Here is a 26,657-nt window from a genome sequence, read left to right as displayed (position 1 = left end):
AACACAAAGTAGCATAATTATAACCTAAAAATCTTGGTGTCTTAAAGATCTAGTATTTTAAACATTTATCTATGGCTATGTTGGTTTCCTGCTTTCTTGATCTATGTATGACTTGCTGTAAATTTTTATTTCCACTTAAGTATTATTCTGGCTAATAAAGATTATATACCATTTCAATGTACACTTTTACAGGTCTCTTTAAAGGCAATTTATGATCATATTGCCAGATTACAGTTTTGTTGTTGAAAAGTATTCATTTCCTTTTTATTTTAATAAAGTTATTTTTACAACTTAAAAATATTATATCTCATTATGAAAAGAGTTTAAAATATAGAAAAGGTGGAAGAAAAGTACGTTCAGACTTATTACTCAAAAGCAACTACTATCTACAATCAACTATCAATCTTTAAAAAATTTTTCTTTATGAATATATAGAGTTGAGTTTTTATACAGTAACTCAAATATAAGTACATATAAAATACATGGGTTAAAAAAAAAAATCACTGGACTTCGCTGGTGGTCCAGTGGCTAAGATTCCATGGTCCTAATGCATGGGGCTCGGGTTCAATCTCTGGTCAGGGAATTATTTAGATCCTACATGCTGCAACTAAGAGTTCCCATGCCTCAACTAAGACTGAGAGCAACCAAATAAATATATCAATAAAATAAAAAGAAATATTAAAAAAAAATCACTTCTCCCTTAGAACAGGAATGAGATAAAAATGCCACTTCTATTCAACACTGGATAGGAAATCCTAGCCAGAGTAACCAGACAAGAAAAAGAAATAAAAAGCATTGAAATAGAAGAGGAAGAAGTAAAACTATCTCTATTTGCAGTGACACGAACCTATATATAGAAAATTCTAGAGTCCACAAAAAAATAATTAGAGCTAATAAATTAACTCAATAAAGCTGCAGAATACAAGCAACATAAAATCAGTTGCAATCAACAATCCAAAGAGAATATTAAGAAAATTCCATTTACAACAGTATCAGAAATAAAATACTTGAGAAGAATAAATTTAACCAAGGAGATACACATTTACACACTTAAAACTATATAGAACTTCTGAAATTAAAGACCTAAGAAAAACATCTTGTATTTATGGATCTAGAGACAGTATTATTACACTAGAGACAGTATTATTACAATACCAATACTCCCCAAAGTAAACTACAGATTCAATGCAATCCTATCAAAATCCCAAAGGTTCAGATTTTCTTTTTTGAAGAAATGGAAAAGTCAATCCTAAAACTATTATGAAATTGTAAGGAATATAGTCAAAAGAATCTTGAGGAATCACATTTCCCAATTTCAAAATTTGCTACAAAGCTACAGTAATCAAAACAGTGTGTATTGCCACAAGAATACTCATATGACCAAAAAGTATTAAAAACTGAGAGTGTAAAATAAGCACATACACATTTAGTCAAATGATTTTTGGCAAGGATGTCAAGATCAATGAATGAAGAGCAGACTCTTCAACAAATGATGCCAGGAGAACTGGATATCCACATATCCAGTTATCCCTAATTCAATATATCCCTGTGTTAATCACTTAGTTGTGTCTGACCCTTTGTGACCCCATGGACTGTAGCCTGCCAGGCTCCTCTGTCATGGAATTTCCCAGGTAAGAATACTGGAACGGATTGCCATTTTCTTCTCCAGGGTATCTTCCCGACTCAGGGATTGAACCCAGATCTCCTGCACTGCAGGCAGATTCTTTACCATCTGAGCCACCAGGGAAGTCCTGGTGGCTCACCTGATAGAATAATCATTCAAAACAGAGGATCTAAACACCGGTCCACTGACGTAAACATAAGAGCTAAGACCATAAAACTTTTAGAAGAAAACACAAGCAAATCTTAATGAACTTGAACTTCCCAATGGATTCTTTAGATATATCACCAAAAGAACAAGCCACAACAGAAAAAATGAACTGAACTTTATCAAAATTAAAAATGAAAGTACAAGAAAGTATATGAAACTGAAAAGAAAACCCAGAGAACTGGAAAAAAAATATTTGAACCACAAATCTAATAGAAGTTTACTATCCAGACTATAAAAAGAGATTCTACAACTCAATAACAAGCAAACTACTCAGTTTTAAAACAGGCAAAAGATTTGGACATTTTCCCTGAAGAGACTACACAAATGGCTTCGTACATGAAAAAATGCTCAGTGTCATTAGTCATTAGGGAAAAGCAAATCAAAATCACAATAGGATACCACCTCACACCCATCAGATGGCTATTTTTTTCTTAAGGATATTAACAAGGGTTTACAAGTATATGGAGATAATGTAATACTCAGAAGTTGCTGCTGGGGATGTAAAATGGTGCAGTCATCTTGGAAAATGGTTTGGTGGTTCCTCAACAAGCTAAAGAGTTACCATTTGACTCTAGAATTCCACTCCTAGGCATACAGTACCCAAAAGACATCAAAATGGGTGTTCAAACAAAAACATATATGAATGCTCATAGCAGCACTCACTATTCAGAGCAGCCAAAAGATAGACAGCACTCTAATGTCTATCAACACTTTTCCAACAACAGAATAATTCAACCATAAACGGGAACAAAGTACTGATTCATATTACAAAATGGATGATCTTTGAAAACATCGTGTTAAGTGAAAGAACCAAGGCATCAAAGTCCATAAACTGTAACTTTCCACTTACATGAAACATCTAGAATAGGCAAACCCATAGAGACAGAAAGCAGATTTATGGTTGCCAAGGACTAGATGGAGGAGGTAAGAAGTGAAAGCATAATGGGTAAGAGGTTTCCCTTTAGAGAAATAAAATTTTAGAACAAGATAGTGATGATGGTTGTACAACATCATGAATGTAGTGAATTATATACTTTAAAATGGTAAATTTTATATGTATTTTACCATACTATAAATACTACACATACAATTTTTCAAGTTACTTTTCAAAATGTATGTCTCCAAAAGTTTTCCATGTCAAAACATATAGAAGTTACAGAACCAATTCATTCCTTTAAAACTACTGTTTGATATTTAATAGTATGGATGTACTATATTTAATTGAATCATTTCATGAACACTAAGGGGGTTTCTAGTTTTTTGCTGTTAAAAACATTACAATGAAAACACTATTATGTGTTTTTCTAGGTAATTGTAGTAATTTCTTTGTGGGAAAGATACTGATCAATAGATTTGCTAGACTGAACAATCTATATGCACTTCAAGTTTTAATAGTCACTGTCAACTTGCCCTCTGAAAAGGCCTCCAACAGTGCACATGTGTCTTCACTAATACTTAGTATTATCAAACTTCTCAATCTTTCAAGTTTTTTAATCCATCTGATAGGTGAAAATTTTCGCTGATTACAGCTGACCACTATTTTATATTAGAGAGGCAGCCCAACACAGTAATCATAACACGGACCCTAAAGCTGAGCTACCTGCGTTCACTTCACACCTTGGCCCTGCCACTTACTACCTTTAAGACCTTAGGCAAGTTATTTAACTCACTGTGCCTCAGATTCTTCAGCAGAAAATGATATTAGTTCTTATACATCATAAGTGTACACTAACAATTATGTAAGTTAATATATGAAATGGGCTTATATTAAAATATGGCATACAAAGTAAATGATTGTTAAATATTCCTGATACATTTTATCTATTAGCAATCTTTTGATTTTCTTCTGTTACTTGACTGTTTCTTTTGCCAATTACCCCTCCTACAGAACGTTAACAATGGTGGTCAAGGCATTGATATTAAAGCTGTTGTTTTACATGCTTATGTATTTTCAAAACTCTTTACAATTAGCACCAGTTCAGTTCAGTTCAGTTCAGTTGCTCAGTCATGTCTGACTCTTTGTGACCCCATGGACTGCAGCATGCCAGGCTTCCCTGTCTATTACCAACTCCTGGAGCTTACTCAAACTCATGTCCATCGAGTTGGTGATGCCATCCAACCATCTCATCCTCTGTTGTCTCCTTCTCCTCCAGCAACAGGGTCTTTTCCAATAAGTCAGTACTTTGCATCAGGTGGCCAAAGTACTGGAGTTTCAGCTTCAGCAGCAGTCCTTCCAATGAATATTCAGGACTGATTTCCTTTAGGGTGGACTGGTTGGATCTCCTTGCAGTCCAAGGGACTCTCAAGAGTCTTCTCCAAAACCACAGTTTAAAAGCATCAATTCTTCGGAGCTCAGCTTTCTTTATAGTCCAACTCTCACCTCCATACATGACTACTGGAAAAATCACAGCTTGGACTAGACGGACCTTTGTTGGCAAAGTAATATGCTGCTTTTTAATGCTGTCCAGGCTAGTCACAGCTTTTCTTCCACGGAGCAAGTGTCTTTTAACTTCGTGGCGGCAGCACCATCTGCAGTGCTCTGAAGTCTATCACTCGTTCTCACTGTTTCCCTGTCTATCTTCCATGAAGTGATGGGACCGGATGCCACGATCTTAGTCTTCTGAATGCTGAGTTTTAAGCCAACTTTTAAGCATAACCATATGTTTATAATGCCAACTTTTATAGCATAACCATATGTTTATAATGAGGAAAAAATAAAAAAGGAAACAAATTTGAGATGTAAACGTAAGTAAACTTTTAAAATTCCCTATAAGGAATAAGTTATAGGTTAACGAAAGTTTATTTCTTGCCAAAATTGCTAACAAGTTTGTAATTACTTACTTTCTATAAGTCATCTGAGAATTTGTTAACCTATAGAATTGTTACAGAAAGTCATTTATTAATATAAACAAATAACAAGAGAAATATACTAGGAAAAAACGTAACAGGTTTATGATTCACCTCACAAATAGAATACATACAGCAGAGTGTCTACCTGTAAAGTACTCAAATGTTTTTTATTGAAATTCCTAGCAATGAGTACATACGTTTTGATTATATTCATATCATTAGATTATTAATAAATACTAAAAACATCTTATTTCCTGACATATGTATTAATAAAATTAGGAAATGTTCTTTAGATTCTTCATATTATAAACTCCAAACAAAGTGTGTCCAGAATCTTTGCGATTTTTACCTAAGCAAAATGCATGTTGACACACATAGAAGGTTCTCAAATTTTGCTGAAAGAATCCATAGAAGTCCTCTTATATGTGACTTTTAAAAATATATTTTACCACCTAGAAACTGGATCAGAATATAGGGGAAACTTATTAAGTAACAGGTGCCATTGTGATTCCATGTAGCTGCTTGCATAACCAGCTACACTTCAGATATGTTATTCATCAGCAACATACTTATTTCATGCATAAAAATGAATTTCAGATATATTAACAATGTCGATCTAAAAAACTCCAAATATTTTAGAAATTGAAGAGAATTTAAATATTTAAGTACAAAGACCATTCTAAGCAACATGGAAAATATAGGAACTACAAAGGGAAATATATCCATACTGGACTATATAAAAATGAAAACCTTTAGTAAAACATACCTAAAAACCAAAAGACAAAAATACACTAGAAAAATTTAATCTCATATTAGAATCAATATCCCTAATATAAAAGAGACCCTACAGATCAGGAGGAAAAATCCAAATGACCAACATAAAGACATTTTACTTCACAAAATTGGAAAAACACATATTGGATCCACAAGTTAACATTTTAAAAAATTCCATCAGAATAATAAACATTAGAAAGAACACTGGTAAAGAGGATTCAAGAAACAGGCATCACACTGCTGGTAAAACCATAAGCTACCATAATTATCCTGGAAAGTAATCTGAAAATATCTTATAATTAGAAAAATATATGCTTTAACCTAGAAATAAAAGCACCAGTTCATTAGGTTTGCAAACAAAATATTTACTGAAGCACGGTTTGCACGGTTTGCAAGAGTAAGAAAAGAGGAGGGAGAAACTCCTGAATATATAAAAGAGGAAAGGCTGAATAAATATTATGTTCATATTCTGCAATATTATGTGACTTTCTTTTTTAAAGCAAGGAATTTGATTTATATTCATCTCAAGGGATACACAGATTGAGAATAGTAAGCTACAAAAAGTGGGTATAGTATAGGCCCCATTTTGAAAAAACTAAGCAAAAAAAAACTGTTAAACATCTATACACATGTATAAACATATATTGCATAGAAGATAATGAGATAAGTCAACAACACTACAATAAAAATTACAAAAAAAGAAGATATAGGTCATATATCATACTGCAAACACTGATTACCTCAGGGAGTGGGAATGGACAGATTAATTTTTCTTATTATGCCTTCGTTTACTGTTTTAACAGTTAACTGAGCCCATACTACTTTTATAATTAAAAAATGAAACTTTAACAACAAATAAATGACTAAATAATACCCCCTGAAATACAAAGGGAATAAAATTTGGCAAATAGAGAAAAAATAATCAATTACATTCAGAGTTCCATCACTCCAAGATAATAACCACTATAAATACTTTTCATATATTTCATTTTACTATGTTATTTATGTGAATGGCTTATAAACCACTATGTTAAAATATAGTGATACACATACACTCTTACTTTGCTCATTAATGCTTTAGTATTAAGATTTTTATGTTACTAGAAGTCACTATGGAGAAGGCAATGGCACCCCCACTCCAGTACTCTTGCCTGGAAAATCCCGTGGACAGAGGAGCCTGGTGGGCTGCAGTCCATGGGGTCGCTGAGGGTCGGACAAGACTGAGCGACTTCACTTTCACTTTTCACTTTCATGCACTGGAGAAGGAAATGGCAACCCACTCCAGTGTTCTTGCCTGGAGAATCCCAGGGACGGGGGAGCCTGGTGGGCTGCCATCTATGGGGTCGCACAAAGTCGGACACGACTAAAGCGACTTAGCAGCAGCAGCAGCAGAAGTCACTTTGTAAACCATTTTTATTGGGGGCATAATATGTAACTTTATAAATATACTATACTTTACTTTGGTGGACACTGAGGTGATCTCCAGTTCTAGGCAATGATGTCTGAACTTCAGACTTTTGAGAGATTCCCCAAAAATGAATCATTGGTGAAATAATATGAACATTCAAAAGTATTCCTGAACCATACGCTCAAAACTGCTTTTTACAAACTTATCATCAACTATGAAGGTGAGGAGAAGGCAATGGCACCCCACTCCAGCACTCTTGCCTGGAAAATCCCATGGATGAAGGAGACTGGTGGGCCGCAATCCACAGGGTCGCTAAGAGTCGGACACGACTGAGCGACTTCACTTTCACTTTCAAGATAAATTAACAATGTATTTTGGAGAAGGCAATGGCACCCTACTCCAGTACTCTTGCCTGGAAAATCCCATGGACAGAGGAGCCTGGTAGGCTGCAGTCTATGGGGTTGCGAAGAGTCGGACACGACTAAGCGACTTCACTTTCTCTTTTCACTTTCATGCATTGGAGAAGGAAATGGCAACCCACTCCGTGTTCTTGCCTGGAGAATCCCAGGGACGGGGGAGCCTGGTAAGCTGCCGTCTATGGGGTCGCACAGAGTTGGACATGACTGAAGTGACTTAGCAGCAGCAGCAGCATGAAGGTGAACCTCCATCTCACAGAACTCATATCAACAATGAGTATTATAATTTTTTGATTTTTGCTAATGTGATAGATAAATATTGACATATCTATTCTAATGTGAATTTAAAGTTTAAATGAGACTACGAAATTCATGTAAATTCATACATATATACACAGAGTCACCTATCTCACTTCTTTTGTGAATTGCTATTAGGCCTTTTTTGTCCATTTAGCAATAAAATGAACCAACTTCAATTTCTATTACTCTAACAGTCTCAATTAAACTTATAAAAGCTTTACGTGACTAAGACTTTTAAATCAGGGTCAGTGGTTCATTAAGAAGAGAGTATAGGAGCAATACCAAACAGACAATACATACAATACTTTCTCAGCTTAATTTACAAGTTCTACCAGAATTATTAAAAATGCAATAGTTTACATAACTGATTTCATACCTGCTGAATTCCAAGGCACAAGTATAAGATACTGTCTGGATCATATTTTTCACCATTTGGTCTCCGCACTTCTTGAATAAACTGGCATAAGCCTAAACTCAACTCAGCAAAAGTGCAGGACAGAATATCTTCCTTCAGCTTGATAGAGCGGACTGTGGAAAGGTAGAAAACATCTGAAATACTAACTTATAAGAAAAATAATAACATTACTCAATTCACTAAATAAACACTGACTACACTGCCCCAGGTATAGTGGTATACACTAGTGAATACATGGATTAAAGACAGATACTCATCTCAAGGCTTTTTTAAAGAAATAAAGATAATTCAGCACATTTGATGTAACATTTAAATAAAATGTCTTATTTAAGTAAAATTCTATGAAAACAAATAAAGGCCATCTAATAGTGAAGAGTCATGTTAGATTCCAGAAGATGTGAAAGGTGGAGAAGAATTAAACACGTAGATTAAGAATTTCAACTTGAGGATATAAAAAGATTTCCCAAAGTATATTCCACAAAATACTAACCCTGCGAAAGCTCAATAAAACTGGGTTTCTAAGATCTGATAAATTTGGAAAACAGCAGTATATTATATCTGCCTATGAAGAATTCACAGTATGTTTTAATATATTAAAGGCTCGGAAGATATCTGTAAAAGGAATGCTATTTAACTTTAAGTCGTATTTATTTGAATAAAGTACATTTCAGATTACATATTAACAACTTCATGCTTTTGAAAATGCTGGAAAATACAGTGTGTGCTCAGCCACAAAAGTGAAAGGGTTTGGGGACTTAGGAATATAGGAGAAAAGTAAAGAGGGCAGATCACGGTAAGCCTCATATATATATATTAAGATTTTGAAGACAACTAAGAATTGAATTGCTTCCCAGGTGTCTCAGGGGTAAAGGATCCTCCCACCAAAGCAATAGACACAGGAGACATGGGTTTATTTCCTGGGTCAGGAAGATCTCTGGAGGAGGAAATGGCAACTCACTCCAGTATTCTTGCCAGGAAAATTCCACGGACAGAGGAGACTGGTGGCCTACAGTCCACAGTGTTACAAAGAGTTGGACATAGAGCAAATGAGCACACGCACATATGACCCGAATTAGTTTTAGGCAGGAGCATTATCTAATTTGATTTTTAGAGATCTTACGGTAACAGACTGGTCCACACTGTGGGATGAGTTAAAACACCCTTTCCAGTTCCTGCTTTTCTGCATGTAGAAAAGACTACACGTTTCCAATGGCACACTCAAGCTTCCCTGAGCTGGCTTTGCAAATTTAAACAGGTCATTCATGAGGGCAAGGACCATGTTTGACCTTTTTACCTGAATACGTACCACCATGCCTGATACATGACAGATAAATACAGTAAGTATTTATCTGGAAGAGTGAGCAGTAGAAATGAGTAGGCATCCTGTGTGGCTACTACTTAGGCCTGGCAGTCTAACACCATATTACTTCTCCATTCTCACTACCCCTCCTCCTTCTTTCTCAAAAATGTTGTGGCTCAAAGTGCAAAGTGAAAGGCCTAGTAAACCCCCATGACGTGAGCATTTTTACATCACTCTGAAGCAGAGAGATTACACTTGATCTGTGGGAACTCAGTAAGTCAGTCACAGACCACAGCAGCAACTAACTGCTCCAATGAGGGTAAACTGAGGTGAAGCCAAGAATACATGCAGTCACCCAGGTATCAGAGAGAAGGTACAGTTGGAAATGGGTGAAAAGTTTAGTTACATACTCATGCATTCTGCCCTATCTCATTCCACAAAGACTTCATAAAATAATATACAAATGATATATAAACAAAATTAAAAAGCAGAACACAAACTGAAAACAAAATTTAGAACATAAAACAAAATCCTGGAAAGAAGAAATCTAATGATTAGGGTTCTAAAATAACACAGTGTTGCTCTATTTGAACTGCTGATTGGGTTCCAAATTTCTTGGCACCACATGTGAAACCTGCAAACATGGTCAGTCATATACAGCTCCTTGGTGAGAGAAACTATAGAAACAGCAAGGCTTTCCCAGGCACTTGTCTTAACAACAACAATAATGAAGTGTTACACTGGGTTCCACACGGGTTATTCTACAGATACAGGACTCAAAAAAGAGATTTGAGTCACTTGCACAGTGTTAGAAAAAGTCACAAAATTTCTTATATTTGTATAAGAAACTCATGATCTGAAGATAATAACCTTCCCTTAATAACAAGTTCTTTAAAACTGAGAGTGGAGATTAATTTCGCTTTTTAAACATAAACTTCAAATTTTAAAGAATTTTAAATTTCCATTTATAAATTTAAAATCAACGATGATATTACAAGCAATTCAGATCATAAGGAGATAAGTATTTTACCTTTACAGCCTGGCTCTGAAGATTCTTGAGAGAGTGCATGCTCTTGAGTACTTCCTAACGGGTCAGAACACGGGCTAGATGAGGCATGTTCAACTCCTGCATGAAAAGAAAAGTAAATGAGAAGTTTAAATAAATATCCAAAAAAAATTAAGCAAACCAAAATCAAAGTTTTATGGGATTTCCGACCTAGCATTCATCCCCTTTGAGTAGGTTTATGGATTTATTAATCCGTATTCCTCCCACCCCTAAATCAAGACACAAATTCACGCCACATATTTACCGCCACACTTCAGGTCCCCCTGCTCTTCCTTGGCATTTTTCCACTGAACCCAGTTCCTCCAGGCGTTTACCCCATACATGTATTTCAATGTCATCCCAGACACTGAGCACCCTTGAAAGGCTCCTTGAATAAGACTCCTGGGCTCCACAGATACTATAGACTTCTTCCGTCCCTGTAAGAATTTCCAAAAATTTATATAAATTTATAATTTATAAATTATATATATAATTTATATATATAATATATATATATAATATATATATATATATATATAAATTTAGTTTTGGATCTTTAAGAATCATGGTTCGTAAACATAGAATGGGCATAAATTTACAGAAAATGGAACTCAGTATTACATCCCTGAGATTCAGAGTTCTTATAGCTAGAAAGAGTTTTAGAAGTTATCTAATCCTATCCACAGGAGAAAAAAAAGAGAAAACTGAAGTGTAGAAAATAATACTGTAATAATCAATAATATTTGAGTATTTATTTACTATTTTCCAGATACTAGAATTACAAAATGAGGTATGAGGTATGAGTAACAGTTATTACATTCAGGTCTATTTAATGGAATAGATGAACAGATGGCTATAAAACAACCCTCAATCAACTCCCTAACTACACTGGAATTCAGCTATAAAACAATAACAGAATAACATTAGAAAAATCCATAAAAGTTAGAATTAAACAACACATGTTAAGAAATCAAAAATGCAATTAGAGAATATTTTGAATTTAAGTAAAAATGAAAACAAAACATATCAAAATTTATGTAATAATGCTAAGCAGTGCTTATAAGGATATTTATATCTATTAAAATGCTTATATGAGAAGAAAGTCTGAAATCAATAAGCTAGCTCCTATGTTAAGAAACTAGAATAAAGACTACATTAAAACTCAAATTAGTAAAAAAAAAATAAGAGCAAAAACAAATTAAAAAACAGAGGAAAAGATTAGTAAGACAAAAAAGCTGGTAATTTTAAAAGGTTAAAAAAATGGATAAATCTCTAGCCAGAATGATTATAGAGATAAGACAAAAGACACAAATTATCAACACCTGATTCCACAGACAAAATAAAGGGTAACAAAAGAAAACTGTGAACATCATTATGACAATAAACTAGACAGCTTAGAAAAACTGAACAAATTTCTTGAAAGATACAAACTAACAAAGCTTGCTGTTGAAGACACAGATAATGTAAACAGCCAGAGGAATTCAAATTATATTTTAAAACCTTCCCACAAAAAAATTCCAGACCCAGATGACATCACTGCTGAAGTCTACCCAAGAATAAAAGTAACTATATAAATTGTATTTCAGAAAACAGAAGAGGAACAGTAACTCACTTTACATCACTATTATCCTGCCAGCAAGGGCAGATAAAGTCATTACAAGAAAACTACACATCAACACCAGACCACCTGACCTGCCTCTTGAGAAACCTGTATGCAGGTCAGCAAGCAACAGTTAGAACTGGACATGGAACAACAGACTGGTTCCAAATAGGAAAAGGAATACATCAAGGCTGTATATTGTCACCCTGCTTATTTAACTTCTATGCAGAGTACATCATGAGAAACGCTGGGCTGGAAGAAGCACAAGCTGGAACCAAGATTTCCGGGAGAAATACCAATAACCTCAGATATGCAGATGACACCACCCTTATGGCAGAAAGTGAAGAGGAACTAAAAAGCCTCTTGATGAAAGTGAAAGAGGAGAGTGAAAAAGTTGGCTTAAAGCTCAACATTCAGAAAACGAAGATCATGGCATCTGGTCCCATCACTTCATGGGAAATAGATGGGGAAACGATGAAAACAGTATCAGACTTTATTTTTTTGGGCTCCAAAATCACTGCAGATGGTGACTGCAGCCATGAAATTAAAAGACACTTACTCCTTGGAAGGAAAGTTATGACCAACCTAGATAGCATATTGAAAAGCAGAGACACTACTTTGCCAACAAAGGTCCGTCTAGTCAAGGCTATGGTTTTTCCTGTGGTCATGTATGGATGTGAGAGTTGGACTGTGAAGAAAGCTGAGCACCGAAGAATTGATGCTTTTGAACTGTGGTGTTGGAGAAGACTCTTGAGAGTCCCTTGGACTGCAAGGAGATCCAACCAGTCCATTCTAAAGGAGATCAGTCCTGGGTATTCACTGGAAGGACTGTGCTAAAGCTGAAACTCCAGTACTTTGGCCACCTCATGCGAAGAGTTGACTCATTGGAAAAGACCCTGATGGTGGGAGGGATTGGGGGCAGGAGGAGAAGGGGATGACAGAGGATGAGATGGCTGGATGGCATCACTGACTCGATGAACATGAGTTTGGGTAAACTCTGGAAGTTGGTGCTGGACAGGGAGGCCTGGTGTGCTGCGATTCACAGGGTCGCAAAGAGCTGGACACAACTGAGCGACTGAAATGACTGACTGACACATCAATAGATCTTTTAAACTGACATACTTAAAAACTTATACCAGCAAACTCAATTCAGCAATATACATAAATATAAAAACATCAAAAGAGAGTAGTGTTCATCCTATAAAGCAAAGTTATCACTGAAAAAAAATCAATGTATTTCACCATTTAAAAAGACTTACAAAAGAAAAATCAGATGATCATCTCAAGAGATCACCTGACAAAGTTCAAAACACAATCACAAAAGCTGAGTAAATCAGAAGAAAACTTCCTGAGCTTGATAGAGGTCATCTATGAGAAAGACTGTCATCTACAAGAAACCTGTATCGAGGTCAAGAAGCAACAGTGAACCAGACATAGAACAATGGACTGGTTCCAAACTGGGAAAGGAGCATGTCAAAGCTGTATACTGTCACCCTGCTTATTCAACTTATATGCAGAATGCTGGCCTGGATGAAGGGCAAGCTACAATCAAGCTTGTGGAGAGAAATATCAATAATTTCAGATATGCAGATGACACCCCCCTTATGGCAGAAGGCAAAGAGGAATTAAAGAGCCTCTTGATAAAGGTGAAAGAGGAGAGTGAAAAAGCTGGCTTAAATCTCAACATTCAAAAACTAAGATCGTGGTATCTGGTCCCATCACTTCATGGTAAACAGATGGGGAAACAAAGGAAACAGTGATAGACTTTATTTTCTTGGGCACCAAAATCACCGTGGACTGTGACTGCAGCCATGAAATTAAAAGATGTTTGCTCCTTGGGAGAAAAGCTATGATCACCTAGATAGCATATTAAAAAGCAGAGACATTACTTTGCCTACAAAGGTCCGTCTAGTCAAAGCTGTGATTTTTTTAGTGGTCATGTATGGATGTGAGAGCTGGGCAATAAAAATGGCTGAGTGCCAAAGAACTGATGCCTTCAAACTGTGGTGCTGGATAAGACTCTTGAGAGTTCTTTGAACAGCAAGGAGAGTAAACCAATCAATCCTAAAGGAAATCAACCCTAAAGGAAATCAATCCAGTGAATATTCACTGGAAGGACTGATGCTGAAGCTCTAGTTACTCTGGCTATCTGATGTGAAGAGCTGACTCATTTAAAAAAACTGATGCTGGGAAAGACTGAAGGCAGCAGGAGAAGCGGACAACAGAGGATGAGATGGTTGGATGGCATCACCAACTCAATGGACATGAGTTTGAGCAAACTCTGATGATGAAGGACAGGGAAGCCTGGTGTGCTGCAGTCCATAAAGTTGAAATGAATCAGACATGACTGAGCAACTGAACAACAACAACAGGAAGTATACAGCTAACATTGTATTTAACATTGTAAGGCTGAACTCGTTAAAATTGGGAAGAGTCATGAAAGTCTGCACTCATATTAAACATTGATCCCAGTTAATGCAATAAATCAAAAAAAGAAAGAGGGGCTTCCTGGTGGTCCAATGGTTAAGACTCTTGCTTCCACTGCAGGTGGTATAGACTCAATCCCTGTTTGGGGAACTATGATCCAACATGCCACATGGCATGGTCAAAAAAAAAAGTAAAATAACAAATAATAATTTTTTTAAAAAAAAGAAGAAAATACCCTGAGATTATAAAGGAAAAATTTTTAAACTTTCTTACTTCACAGATAATACAACTGTGTAGGTAGAAAATCCCACAGATTTTAGTTGAGCAAAACTGCCACATATAAAGTCAATATACAAAACCATCTCTATTTCTATATGTGAGTGAAGAACACTAGACAAGGAAATTTAAAAACAATGCTACCCACAACAGGATCAAAAATATATTAAAATATTTACTAGATATAATTTAACAAAGTGTAAGACTTGTACAACGAAACATACAAAATACTGTTGGGAGAAATTAAGATAATCTAAACAGAATAATCCAAATTGGAAAGGAAGAAGAAAAGCTGTCAGTGCTTGCAGATAACACAACACTGTACATAGAAAATCCTAAACACACCACCAAAAAGCTATGAGAAGTCACCAATGAACTCAGTAAAGTTGCCTGATATAAAATCTGCATTTCTATACACTAACAACAAACTGTCAGGGAAATTTTAAAAACAATCCCACTGACAACTGCATCAAAAAGCATAAAATATCTAGGAATAAATCTAATAAAGAAGGCAAAAGACCTGACTCAGAAAACTGTAAGATGATGAAGGAAACTGAAGGTTAAACAAATAAATGGAAAAATATATCATCCTCATGAATTAGAATATTGTAAAAATAATGATACTACCCACAGCAAACGACAGATTCAATGCAAACAATTCAAAATACCAATGGCATGTTCCACAGAACTAAAACAAATGGTCAATTAATCTATGACAAAAGAGGCAAGAAAATATAATGGAGAAAAGACTGATCCTTCAGTAAAAGGTATTAGGAAAACTGGAGAGCTGCATGGAAAAAAATGAAACTGAACTACTTTCTCACACCATATACAAAATTAAACTCAAAATGGATTAAAGATGTAAGACCTGAAACCATGAAACTCCTAGAAGAAAACACAGGCAGGAAATTCTAGGATCGGTTTTAGTAATATTTTTCTAGATCTGTCTCCTCAGGTACAGACAAAATAAGCAAAAGCAAAGTAAAACAAAACAAAAATAAATAAACAAGTGGGGCCTCATCAAATAAAAAAGATTTTGCATATCAAAGGAAACTCAACAAAATGAAAAGGCACCCTACTGAACAGGAGAGGATACTTGCCAAGTACCTATCTGGAAAGGAGTTAAAATACAAAATATAAAAAGAACTTAGAGAACTCATAAAAAGAAAAAAAATGCAATTAAAAAATGGGCACGGGAGCTGAACAGACTCTTTTCCAAACAGACTGCCAACAGACATTTGGAAAGATCCTCCACATCACTAATTATCAGGAAAATACAAGTCAAAACCAATGCGAGATACCGCTTCACACCTTTCAGAATGACTGTCATGAAAGGGACAATAAAGAACAAGTGTTGATGAAGATGTGTAAAAAGAGGAACCCTTGTGCACTCTTGATGGGAATGTAAATTGGTACCACCATCGGGGAAAGTAGCATGGAGCTTTCTCTAAAATTAAAAATATTAATAGGACTATCATATGATCCAGAAATTCCACTTCTCAGTATTTTCTACCCAAAGAAAACAAAAACACAAGTTCAAAAAGATATATATGCACCCCTATATCCACTGCAACATTACCAACAACAGCCAAAACATGGAAAGAGCCAAGTGTCCTACATGAATAGATAAAGAAGATGTGGTGTGTATACACACACACACACACACACACAGTTACATGCAATGGAATTATTAATCAATTACAAAAAAAGAATGAAATCTTGCCATTTGGGACAGCACAAATGGACCTAGAGAATATTAAGGTAAGAGAAAAAAACTGGATAGAATGTTAATACTATATTATTTCACTTATATCTGCAATCTAAAAAATAGGACAAACGAACAAATACAATAAAACAGAAACAGAATCAAACATACAGAGAATAAACATGGGGTTATCAGAGGGGAGGGTGATGGAGAGATGAGAGACACAGGTGAGGGAGATTAAGAAGTACAAACTTCAGTCACAAAGCAAATGAGTCATGGTCATGTTATGAAATGCACAGTGTGGGGAATACAGTCACACAATAATTATGTAATATCTTTGTATGTTGACATACTGTAACTAGACTTACCCTAGTGAACATTTTGAAATATGTAGAAATGTCCAATCACTACGTTGTACTCCAAGAACATAATGTTATGGGTCTATTATATTTCAAAACCAAACAAATTCTTAGAAAAAGAGATCAGATTTGTGGTTACCAGAGGCACAAGGGAGAGGCAGGAGGAATTGGATGAAGGCAGTCAAAAGGCACAAATTTCCAATTTTAGGTAAGGAAGTACTACGGATATAATGTGCATCATGATACATATAATGAACACTTCTCTATATTACATATGAAAGTTGTTAGGAGTAAACCCTAAGAATTCTCATAATAAGGAAAAAACTTTTTTTAAAAAAGTCTTTAATTCTTTATCTATATGAAATGATGTGTGTTTACCATCTTATTGTTCTATTCATTTCATGAAATGTAAGTCAGTCAAATCATTATGCTATATACCTTAAACTTATACAGTGCTGGATGTCGAATATGTTTTAGTAAAACTGGAAGAAAAATAAAATGAACCATGGAAATGGGGGAAAAAGTTGTTTTTCACTGTTAAGAAATGAAAAAGTCACAGAATAGGAGCAAATCATATTTGATACAAGAATTATATCCATTAAAAAAAAAACACAACTCCATAAGACACCTGCTGCTGCTGCTGCTGCTGAGTTGCTTCAGTCGTGGCCAACTCTGTGCGACCCCATAGATGGCAGTCCACCAGGCTTCCCTGTCCCTGTCCCTGGGATTCTCCTGGCACGAACACTGGCACGAACAGTGAAGTCGCTCAGTCGTGTCCGACTCCTAGCGACCCCATGGACTGCAGCCTACCATGGGATTTTCCAGGCAAGAGTACTGGAGTGGGGTGCCATTGCCTTCTCCGCCATAAGACACCTAACCCCCACCAAATGCTCAATAGTTTTGAACACACACTTTATCAAAGATACACCAACAGCAATATACATTTCAAAGATGCCCACACATTAGTCATGAGGAAAATACAAATTAAAGCTATAAATTAATATCACTACACATTTACTAGAATAACTAAAATTAAAAATTGATAATACCAGGTGATAATAATTGATTATAATTCATAACAATTGATAATAACTGATAACAACTGATAATAATTGTTATTATCAATAACAATTGATAATTGTTAGTAAAGTCATGGAGCAGATAGAATTCCCAGACTGCTGGTGGGAATTCAAGATGGCACATGTACTTTGGAACACACTTTGTCAGCTTTCTTACAAAGTTAAAAATACACAACAGACCCCACAATTCCATCCCTGGATATTTTTCCCCAAATGAAAAACATATATTCTTCACAAAGATGTTTATATTAGAATGTTCACAGCAGCTTTATTTAAAAACACCCAAATCGGAAATAATCCAAATTTCCAGTAGCTATTAAACAATTATATAAACAGTAGTTCATCCATAAAATGAAATACTCAGAAATAAAAAGGAATGAACTAGTGATACATGAAACAATATGGATAACTCTCAAAAACATTATGCTAACTGAAAGAACCCAGATACAGAAGAGTACAAATTATATGATTGCACTTATATGAATTTTAGAAAAGGGAAAGCAGTACCATTTTACACCCGTCCACAAAGCAGGTCAGTCAGTGGCTGTCAGGAGCTGGAGATGAAGACTGACTGGAAATGGTAACAAGGCAAATTTTTTCACAAGGGAAGTACTGTGATTGTGGAGGTACTGTATACATTTATCAAATGTATACGTACTGTATACATTTATCAAAGGTCATCAAACTGTACACTTAAAATTTATGAATTTTTAAATGTAATTACAACTCAATGGAGATTTTTTTTAAAAGGCTATTATTGTTTAAATTTTAGTATGAGAAACCCCAGTCACCATGAAAACGTCTTTGTGTACCTCACTATTATAACTGTACTAAATAAAACAGGAAACCTCATTATTATATTTAAAAGCTAAATTTAGAGACTTTAAAAAAAGAGGAAAGTCTATAACAAGGATTATAAAAAACAAAACAGAAAAATCCTTCAATTGTGGAAAAAGTCCCTCTTAAAGAAATGTAAAATAAAAGATATGGTTTTTTACTTCAAAAAGCAAAAACATGAAAATTCAAGACTGGGAAATAATAAAACAAAATGCTAGAAAAATTAAGCTACTGCTTACTCTTCGTCTGGGCTGAGGGAAGCCGTCTCTGTGTCGTCTTCTCGTTCGGGAACGTACCTGGATTCCCTGTCCTTTGTTTAATGGGTCAAAGGATTCTGTGACAACCAGGAGAAAGCATAATGTGAGATAAATAACTCACAGTTAAATAAAGTCTCAGACTGGAGGAGGAAATACCAGGTAATCATCACTATATTATTTTGTTTTGATAAAATACAGATTTTACTTATATACTTGAGGAAACAGAGGAGATACAGCATGAATAAAAACTTTATTAACAATCAAGAAGATCCCCTATATGATTACTGTGGGAAAGTTAACAATAACAACAAAAACAAACCAAACTTTTGTAAAGAAGAAGATGGTATGAATCAATACCTTTGAAGTCAGGGACCATCTGTGCCTTTAGATAGTAATCACGCATCATAACTGCTTCAAAATGTCGATTCAGAGTTGTACCTATCTTCTAAAAAAGGACTTTCAGCAGTCAGGTTACACTGAACAAACCTGAGGGGAAATCTGCTTCCAGATCCTGTTCAGTTTCCCCTTTTGAGAACTGTTTCACTTCTAAATCAGCCTCTTGCACAGTATTTGACTTTAAGGCATAATGATTTAATTCTTCCTCCCAGCTATGTGGAGTAGATACTGCCTCTGATTCAAGATCACCACTGTAAGTACTTCCTTGGTCTGAAATAATAAAAAACAAACAAGCCTTCAAAATGAAATAAGACTCCTGATATGCTCATACATCTCCCTGAAATCCTAAATAACAAAAAGTCAGGTATAGTTGCTGGACAATTCTGTAGTTACCCTTAAGAATGAAGCAACTTGTTCACCAGGATCACAGAAACGGATTTATATTCTTGGTATACACTTTAGTACATAAGTTCAATTAATCTCTAAAACCAGTATCTGAGGTACCTTTTATCAGTCTCTTTATAAATTACCACAAATTCACAGTTCTCTGATGCCCCTTACAAACAGCTTAAATTATAAATATTAAATCCAAGGTTGCTAATACTTCATGGGTTTGTATCACTAACAAAGATACAATATTTCTAAGTTTCATAATGTATTTACAATTACAAACCTTTTTCAAATATCTTGGTGTCTAAAAAGAGTTCCTGTTCAGAAGTTTGGGATTCTAAAGAAAAAGAAAAGCACATACTGTCAATTTATATGTACATGTGAACAAACTGCATCTCAAATGAAATGACTGCAAAATACCCTGCATATACAGAATAACTCATTAATAAAAATTAAGCACTAGCGATAAATAGTTAAATTACAACTGGGTAACAGTGGTTATATTTCCAAATAGCAGTATGAAAAAAGTCAAGCCAAGAGATGTTTATTTTGGATTCTATGCTATCTGAAATTTTTTTTTTCTTTTACTTTTTAAAATATTTTTAAAAATTTTATTGAAGGATAATTGCTTTACAGAATTTGTTTTCTGTCAAACCTCAACATGAATCAGGCATAGGTAAACGTATTTCCCCTCCTTTTCGAACCTCCCTCCCATTTCCCGCCCCATCCTACCCCTCTAGATTGATACAAAACTTCTGTTTGAGTTTCCTGAGCCATAGAGCAAATTCCCATTGGCTATCTATTTTACATATGGCAATGTAAGTTTCCATGTTACTCTTTCCATACATCTCACCCTCTCCTCCCCTCTCCCCATGTCCATAAGTCTGTTTTCTATGTCTGTTTCTCCATTGCAGCCCTGTAAATTAAATTCTTCAGTACCCTTCTTTCAGATTCCGTATAAATGCGTTAGAATACAATATTTATCCTTTTCATTCTGACTCACTTCACTCTGTATAATAGGTTCTAGGTTCATCCACCTCATCAGAACTGACTCAAATGCATTCCTTTTTATGGCTGAGTAATATTCCATTATGTATATGTACCTCAACATCTTTATCCAGTCATCTGTCGATGGACATCTATGTTGCTTCCATGTTCTAGCTATTGTAAATAGTGCTGCAATGAACAATGGGACACATTTGTCTTTTTCAATTTTGGTTTCCTCAGGGTCTATGCCTAGGAGTGGGACTGCTCGGTCATATGGTAGTTTTATTCCTAGTTTTTTAAGGAGTCTCCATACAGTCTTCCATAGTGGCTGTATCAATTTACATTCCCACCAACAGTGAAGAGTCTTCCCTCTTCTCCACACCCTCTCCAGCATTTATTGTTTGTAGACTTTTTGATGATGGCCATTGTGACTAGTGTGAGATGATATCTCATTGTAGTTCTGATTTGCATTTCTCCAATAATGAGTGATGTTGAGCATCTTTTCATGTGTTTGTTAGCCATCTGTATGTCTTCTCTGGAGAAATGTCTTTTTAAGTCTTTTTCCCACTTTTTAATTGGGTTGTTTGTTTTTCTGTATGAGCTGCTTGTATATTTTGGAAATTATCCTTTGTCAGTTGTTTCACTTGCTATTATTTTCTCCCATTCTGAGGGTTGTCTTTTCACCTTACTTATAGTTTCCTTTGCTTTGCAAAAGCTTTTAAGTTTAATCAGGTCCCACTTGTTTACTTTTGTTTTTATTTCCGTTACTCTAGGAGGTGGGTCATAGAGGATCTTGCTTTATGTCATCGAGTGTTCTGACTATGAAATTTCTTTTTTTAATAACAAACACACACAATTTTTATTTACTCATAGGTTCGAAAATCTGTTCTACATTGCTTTCCCCCCTGAAAAAAAAGATGTACCGTGAAATGGAAAACAGAATATAAATACATTAGTAATAAGCACATGAAACTAAACAGAACAAAGTTCTATCAATTATAAACTACCTTATTATTACTATTTTTTTTTTTCTTTTGGTTGCACCACACAGCATACAGGATCTCAGTTCCCCAACCAAGAATCAAACCTGTGTTCTCTTCAGTGGAAACAGAGTCTTAACCACTGGACCACCAGGGAAGTCCCTGTAGAAGTACTTTAAAAGTAAAGAGTTTAGGACTTTCAGTTCAAGATGGTGAAGGAAGCATGCTCATCTCCTCCTATGACAGCACCAAAATTGCAACTACCTGTTGAATAATTGACAGGACACAGGGACGCACCATAAAAAGATAAGCCACATCCAAAGACAAAGAAGCTGCAGTGAGAAGGAGTGGCGCAATCACAATAAAATCAAATCCCATACCTGTCAGGTGCATGACCCACAACTGCAGAATAACAGTACCAAAAGAAGTACTGCTGTGAAGCACCCACTGCTGAACCTCCCACTGCTGTGAAGGTGCTGAACCCCACATCAGGCTTCCCAGCCTGGAGCTCTGACAAAGGGTCTGGGAATCTCCAGGGAATCTGGCCTTGAAGGCCAGCAAGATCTGATGAAAGGACTTTCACAGGACTGGGGGAAACAGTCCTCCAGTCTTGGAGGGCACAAGCAAAGTCTTGCACATACCAACACCTAGAGGGAAGGAGCAGTGACCTCACAGGAGACTGAATCAAAACCTACCTGCTAGTGTTGGAGGGTCTCCTATGGAGGGATGGGTCAGCAGGGGCTCACCAAAGGTACAGGGGCACTGGCTGCAGCAGTCCAGGAAGGTCCCCTTTGGCATAGCCCCTTTAGAGGTCACCATTAACCTTACCATACAGCCTGTGGAACCCAGGGTTGGGTCACCTCTGGCCCAACAACTACCAAAGAGGAAGCACAACCCCACCCATCAGCAGATAATCTGACTAAAGCTTTACTGACCAAGGCCTTGCCCACCAGAGCAAAACCCAGTTTTTCCCACCACCAATCCCTTACATCAGGAAGTTTACATAAGCCTCTTAGCCTCCTCCATCAGAGGGCAGACAGAAGAAGCAAGAACTACAGTCCTACAGCAGCTAAAACAAAAACCACATTATAGAAAGTTAAACAAGATGAAAAAGCAGAAAGCTATGTTCCAGATAAAGGGACAAGATAAGACCCGAGAAAAACAACTAAGTGAAATGGAACTAGGCAACCTTCCAGAAAAAGAATTCAGAATTAATCCAGGATATCTGGAAGACAATGGAGAAGATGCAAGAAATGTTTACCAAAGACCTAGGAGAACTAAAGAACAAACAGAGATGAATAATACACTAGAAGGAATCAATAGCAGAATAACTGAGGCAGAGAACAGATAATGACCTAGAGGACAGAATGGTGGAAATTACTGCTGTAGAACAGAATATAGAAAAAAGAATGAAAAGAAATGAGGACAGCCAAGGAGATCTCTGTGACAACATTAAACACACCAACATCTGCATTAGAAGGGTATCAGAAGGAGAAGAGACAGAGACAGGATCTGAGAAAATATTAAGAAATAATAGATGAAAACTTCCTTAATAGGGAAAAGAAATAGTCATCCAAGTTCAAGAAGCACAGAGAGTTCCAGACAGGATAAACCCAAGGAGGAATACACCGAGACACACAATACTCAAAACTGACAAAAATTAAAGACAAAGATAAACATTAAAAACAACAAGGGAAAAACAACAAATAACATACAAGGGAACTCCCATCAGGCTATCAGCTGATTTCTCAACAAAAACTCTACAAGCCAGAAGGAAATGGCATGGTATATCTAAAGTGATAAAAGGGAAGAACCCATAAGCAAGGAAACTCTATCCAGCAAGACTTTCCTTTCAGATTTGATGGAGAAATCAAAAGCTTTCCAGACAAGCAAAAGTTAAAGAGAATTCAGCACCATCAAACCAGCTTTACAACAAATGCTAAAGGAACTTCTCCAGACAGGAAACACAAGAGAAGGCAAAGATCTACAGAAAATAAACCCCAAATAATTAAGAAAATGGTAACAGGATCAAATGCACCAACCAAAAAACAGACTGGCTGGATGGAAGAAAATATGTGCGTGTTTGCATTTCCACTTACTACATCACTCTGCTTGATGCCCCAAACTGTATGTAATTATTTCATACTGTTAGGTTAATCATGTTCCCATTATGGTTTGCAATTGTAATTACGTTTTATTTTTTTGTCTGGATATTGATTGTGAAAACTGATAAACATCTTTCACTATTGTGATTATGTAACTATTACTCACTTAATACCACTGTATCATGATTGGTCAACAGAAAAATGATAGAACTCTGTATCACCAAAACTACCATTTAATACAAAAACCTGTAAACACTTTTGAAAATCCAGATGCTTATCAGAATTATCTTGGATTTTAAAATATTTATTTATTTGGCTGCACCAGGTTTTAATTGCAGCATGTAGATCTTCAGTCTTCTCTTGCAGCAAAGGAAGATCTTAAGTTGTGGCATGGGAACTCTGAGTTGTGGCATGTGGGATCTAATTCCCTGACCAGGGATTGAACCCAGGCCCCCTGCATCGGAAGCACAGAGTCTTGGGCACTGGACCACCAAGGAAGTCCACTATCTTGGAATTTTTTGAAAAATACAAATGTACAGGTATGCTTTTTTCCCCTCCAGAGCTACAGATATATTTCTAATGAGCAGCGATGTTTAAAAACAACTGGACTATAACTTTTGTTGTTGATGTTCAGTTCCGCAGTTGTGTCCAACTCTTTGTGATCCCATGAACTACAGCATGCCAGGCTTCCCTGTCCTTCACCATCTCCTGGTGCTTGATCAAACTCATGTCCATTGAGTCAGTGATGCCATCCAACCATCTCATCCTCTGTGGTCCCCTTCCCCTGCTTTCAATCTTTTCCAGCATCAGGGTCTTTTCCAATGAGTCAGCTCTTCACATCAGGTGGCCACAGCACTGGCACTTCAGCATCAAGTCCTTCCAATGAACATTCAGGGTTGATTTATTTTAGGATTGATTGGTTTGATCTCCATGCAGTCCAATGGACTCTCAAGAGTCTTCACCAGGACCACAGTACAAATTCAATTCTTCAGTGCTCAGCCTTTTCTATACATGACTACTGGAAAAACCTTTTTTATTGTCCAGTTCTCACATCTATACATGACTAATGGAAAAACCATAGCTCTATATGGACCTTTGTTGGTACAGCGATGTCTTTTTAACTTTTATCTAGTTTGTTTCACTTTTTCTATTTCATATTCAGTGCTCCCATTTCATTTAGTTTATGTTTTCCAATTTCTCCACCTCTTCTGTTTTTTTTTTTTTTTTTGGGTGTTCTTTCTCAAGTCCTTATCAAGTGTAGTAGAAAAGCTTTTGTATCAGTTCAGTTCAGTTCAGTTGCTCAGTCGTGTCTTACTCTTTGCGACCCCATGAATCGCAGCACGCCACGCCTCCCTGTCCATCACCAACTCCTGGAGTTCACTCAGACTCATGTCCATCGAGTCAGTGATGCCATCCAGCCATCTCATCCTCTGTCGTCCCCTTCTCCTCCTGCCCCCAGTCCCTCCCAGCATCAGACTCTTTTCCAATGAGTCAACTCTTCTCATGAGGTGGCCACAGTACTGGAGTTTCAGCTTTAACATCACTCCTTCCAAAGAAATCCCAGGGCTGATCTCCTTCAGAATGGACTGGCTGGATCTTCTTGCAGTCCAAGGGACTCTCAAGAGTCTTCTCCAGTACCACAGTTCAAAAGCATCAATTCTTCGGCCCTCAGCTTTCTTCACAGTCCAACTCTCACATCCATACATGACCACTGGAAAAACCATAGCCTTGACTAGACGGACCTTTGTTGGCAAAGTAATGTCTCTGCTTTTCAACACGCTATCTAGGTTGGTCATAACTTTTCTTCCAAGGAGTAAGCGTCTTTTAATTTCATGGCTGCAGTCACCATCTGCAGTGATTTGGGAGCCCAAAAAAGTGGAGTCTGACACTGTTTCCACTATTTCCCCATCTATTTCCCATGAAGTAATGGGACCAGATGCCATGATCTTCATTTTCTGATTCTTGAGCTTTAAGCCAACTTTTTCACTCTCCTCTTTCACTTTCATCAAGAGGCTTTTTAGTTCCTCTTCACTTTCTGCCATAAGGGTGGTGTCATCTGCATATCTGAGGTTATTGATACTTCTCCCGGTGATCTTGATTCCAGCTTGTGCTTCTTCCAGCCTAGCACTTCTCATGATGTACTTACATATAAGTTAAATAAGGAGGGTGACAATATACAGCCTTGATGTATTCCTTTTCCTATTTGGAACGAGTCTGATGTTCCATGTCCAGTTCTAACTGTTGCTTCCTGACCTGCATACAAATTTTTCAAGAGGCAGGTCAGGTGGTCTGGTTTCCCATCTCTTGAAGAATTTTCCACAGTTTATCATGATCCTCACGGTCAAAGGCTTTGGCACAGTCAATAAAGCAGAAATAGATGTTTTTCTGGAACTCTCTTGCCTTTTCGATGATCCAGAGGATGTTGGCAATTTGATCTCTGGTTCCTCTGCCTTTTCTAAAACCAGCTTGAACATCAGGAAGTTCATGATTTGCATATAGCTGAAGCGTGGCTTGGAGAATGTTGAGCATTACTTTACTAGCGTGTGAGATGAGTGCAATTGTGCGGTAGTTTGAGCATTCTTTGGCATTGCCTTTCTTAGGGATTGGAATGAAAACTGACCTTTTCCAGTCCTGTGGCCACTGCTGAGTTTTCCACATTTGCTGGCAAATTGAGTGCAGCACTTTCACAGCATCATCTTTCAGGATTTGAAATAGCTCAACTGGAATTCCATCAACTCCACTAGCTTTGTTTGTAGTGATGCTTTCTAAGGCCCACTTGACTTCACATTCCAGGATGTCTGGCTCTAGGTGAGTGATCACACCATCGTGATTATCTGGGTCATGAAGATCTTTTTTGTACAGTTCTTCTGTGTCTTCTTGCCACCTCTTAATATCTTCTGCTTCTGTTAGGTCCATACCA

At 36.4% G+C, this 26,657-nt stretch overlaps 1 protein-coding gene across 16 annotated transcripts in view; it reads right to left on the bottom strand.

Annotated features, from left to right (window-relative positions):
• ZMYM4 (zinc finger MYM-type containing 4) overlaps positions 1-26,657 on the bottom strand; it is a 165,852-nt gene that overhangs the window by 16,647 nt on the left and 122,548 nt on the right. For all 16 annotated transcript variants that reach the window (XM_086378680.1, XM_086378691.1, XM_086378702.1 and 13 more), the window contains 6 exons: positions 19,949-20,002; positions 19,366-19,545; positions 18,862-18,956; positions 10,605-10,776; positions 10,325-10,420; positions 7,956-8,107 (listed from right to left, as the gene is read on the bottom strand). In XM_086378680.1, coding sequence (XP_086234806.1) covers positions 7,956-8,107; positions 10,325-10,420; positions 10,605-10,776; positions 18,862-18,956; positions 19,366-19,545; positions 19,949-20,002 — 749 coding nt within the window. The remainder of the gene's footprint in view (positions 1-7,955; positions 8,108-10,324; positions 10,421-10,604; positions 10,777-18,861; positions 18,957-19,365; positions 19,546-19,948; positions 20,003-26,657) is intronic.

This window comes from Bos grunniens, chromosome 3 (assembly GCF_055505025.1).
Source record: "Bos grunniens cultivar Pamir isolate PY7600 chromosome 3, Bosgru_T2T1.0, whole genome shotgun sequence".
Classification (NCBI taxonomy): domain Eukaryota; kingdom Metazoa; phylum Chordata; class Mammalia; order Artiodactyla; family Bovidae; genus Bos; species Bos grunniens.
The sequence above is the reverse complement of the archived record's forward strand: the minus strand, read 5'-3'. Positions and strand labels throughout refer to the sequence as shown.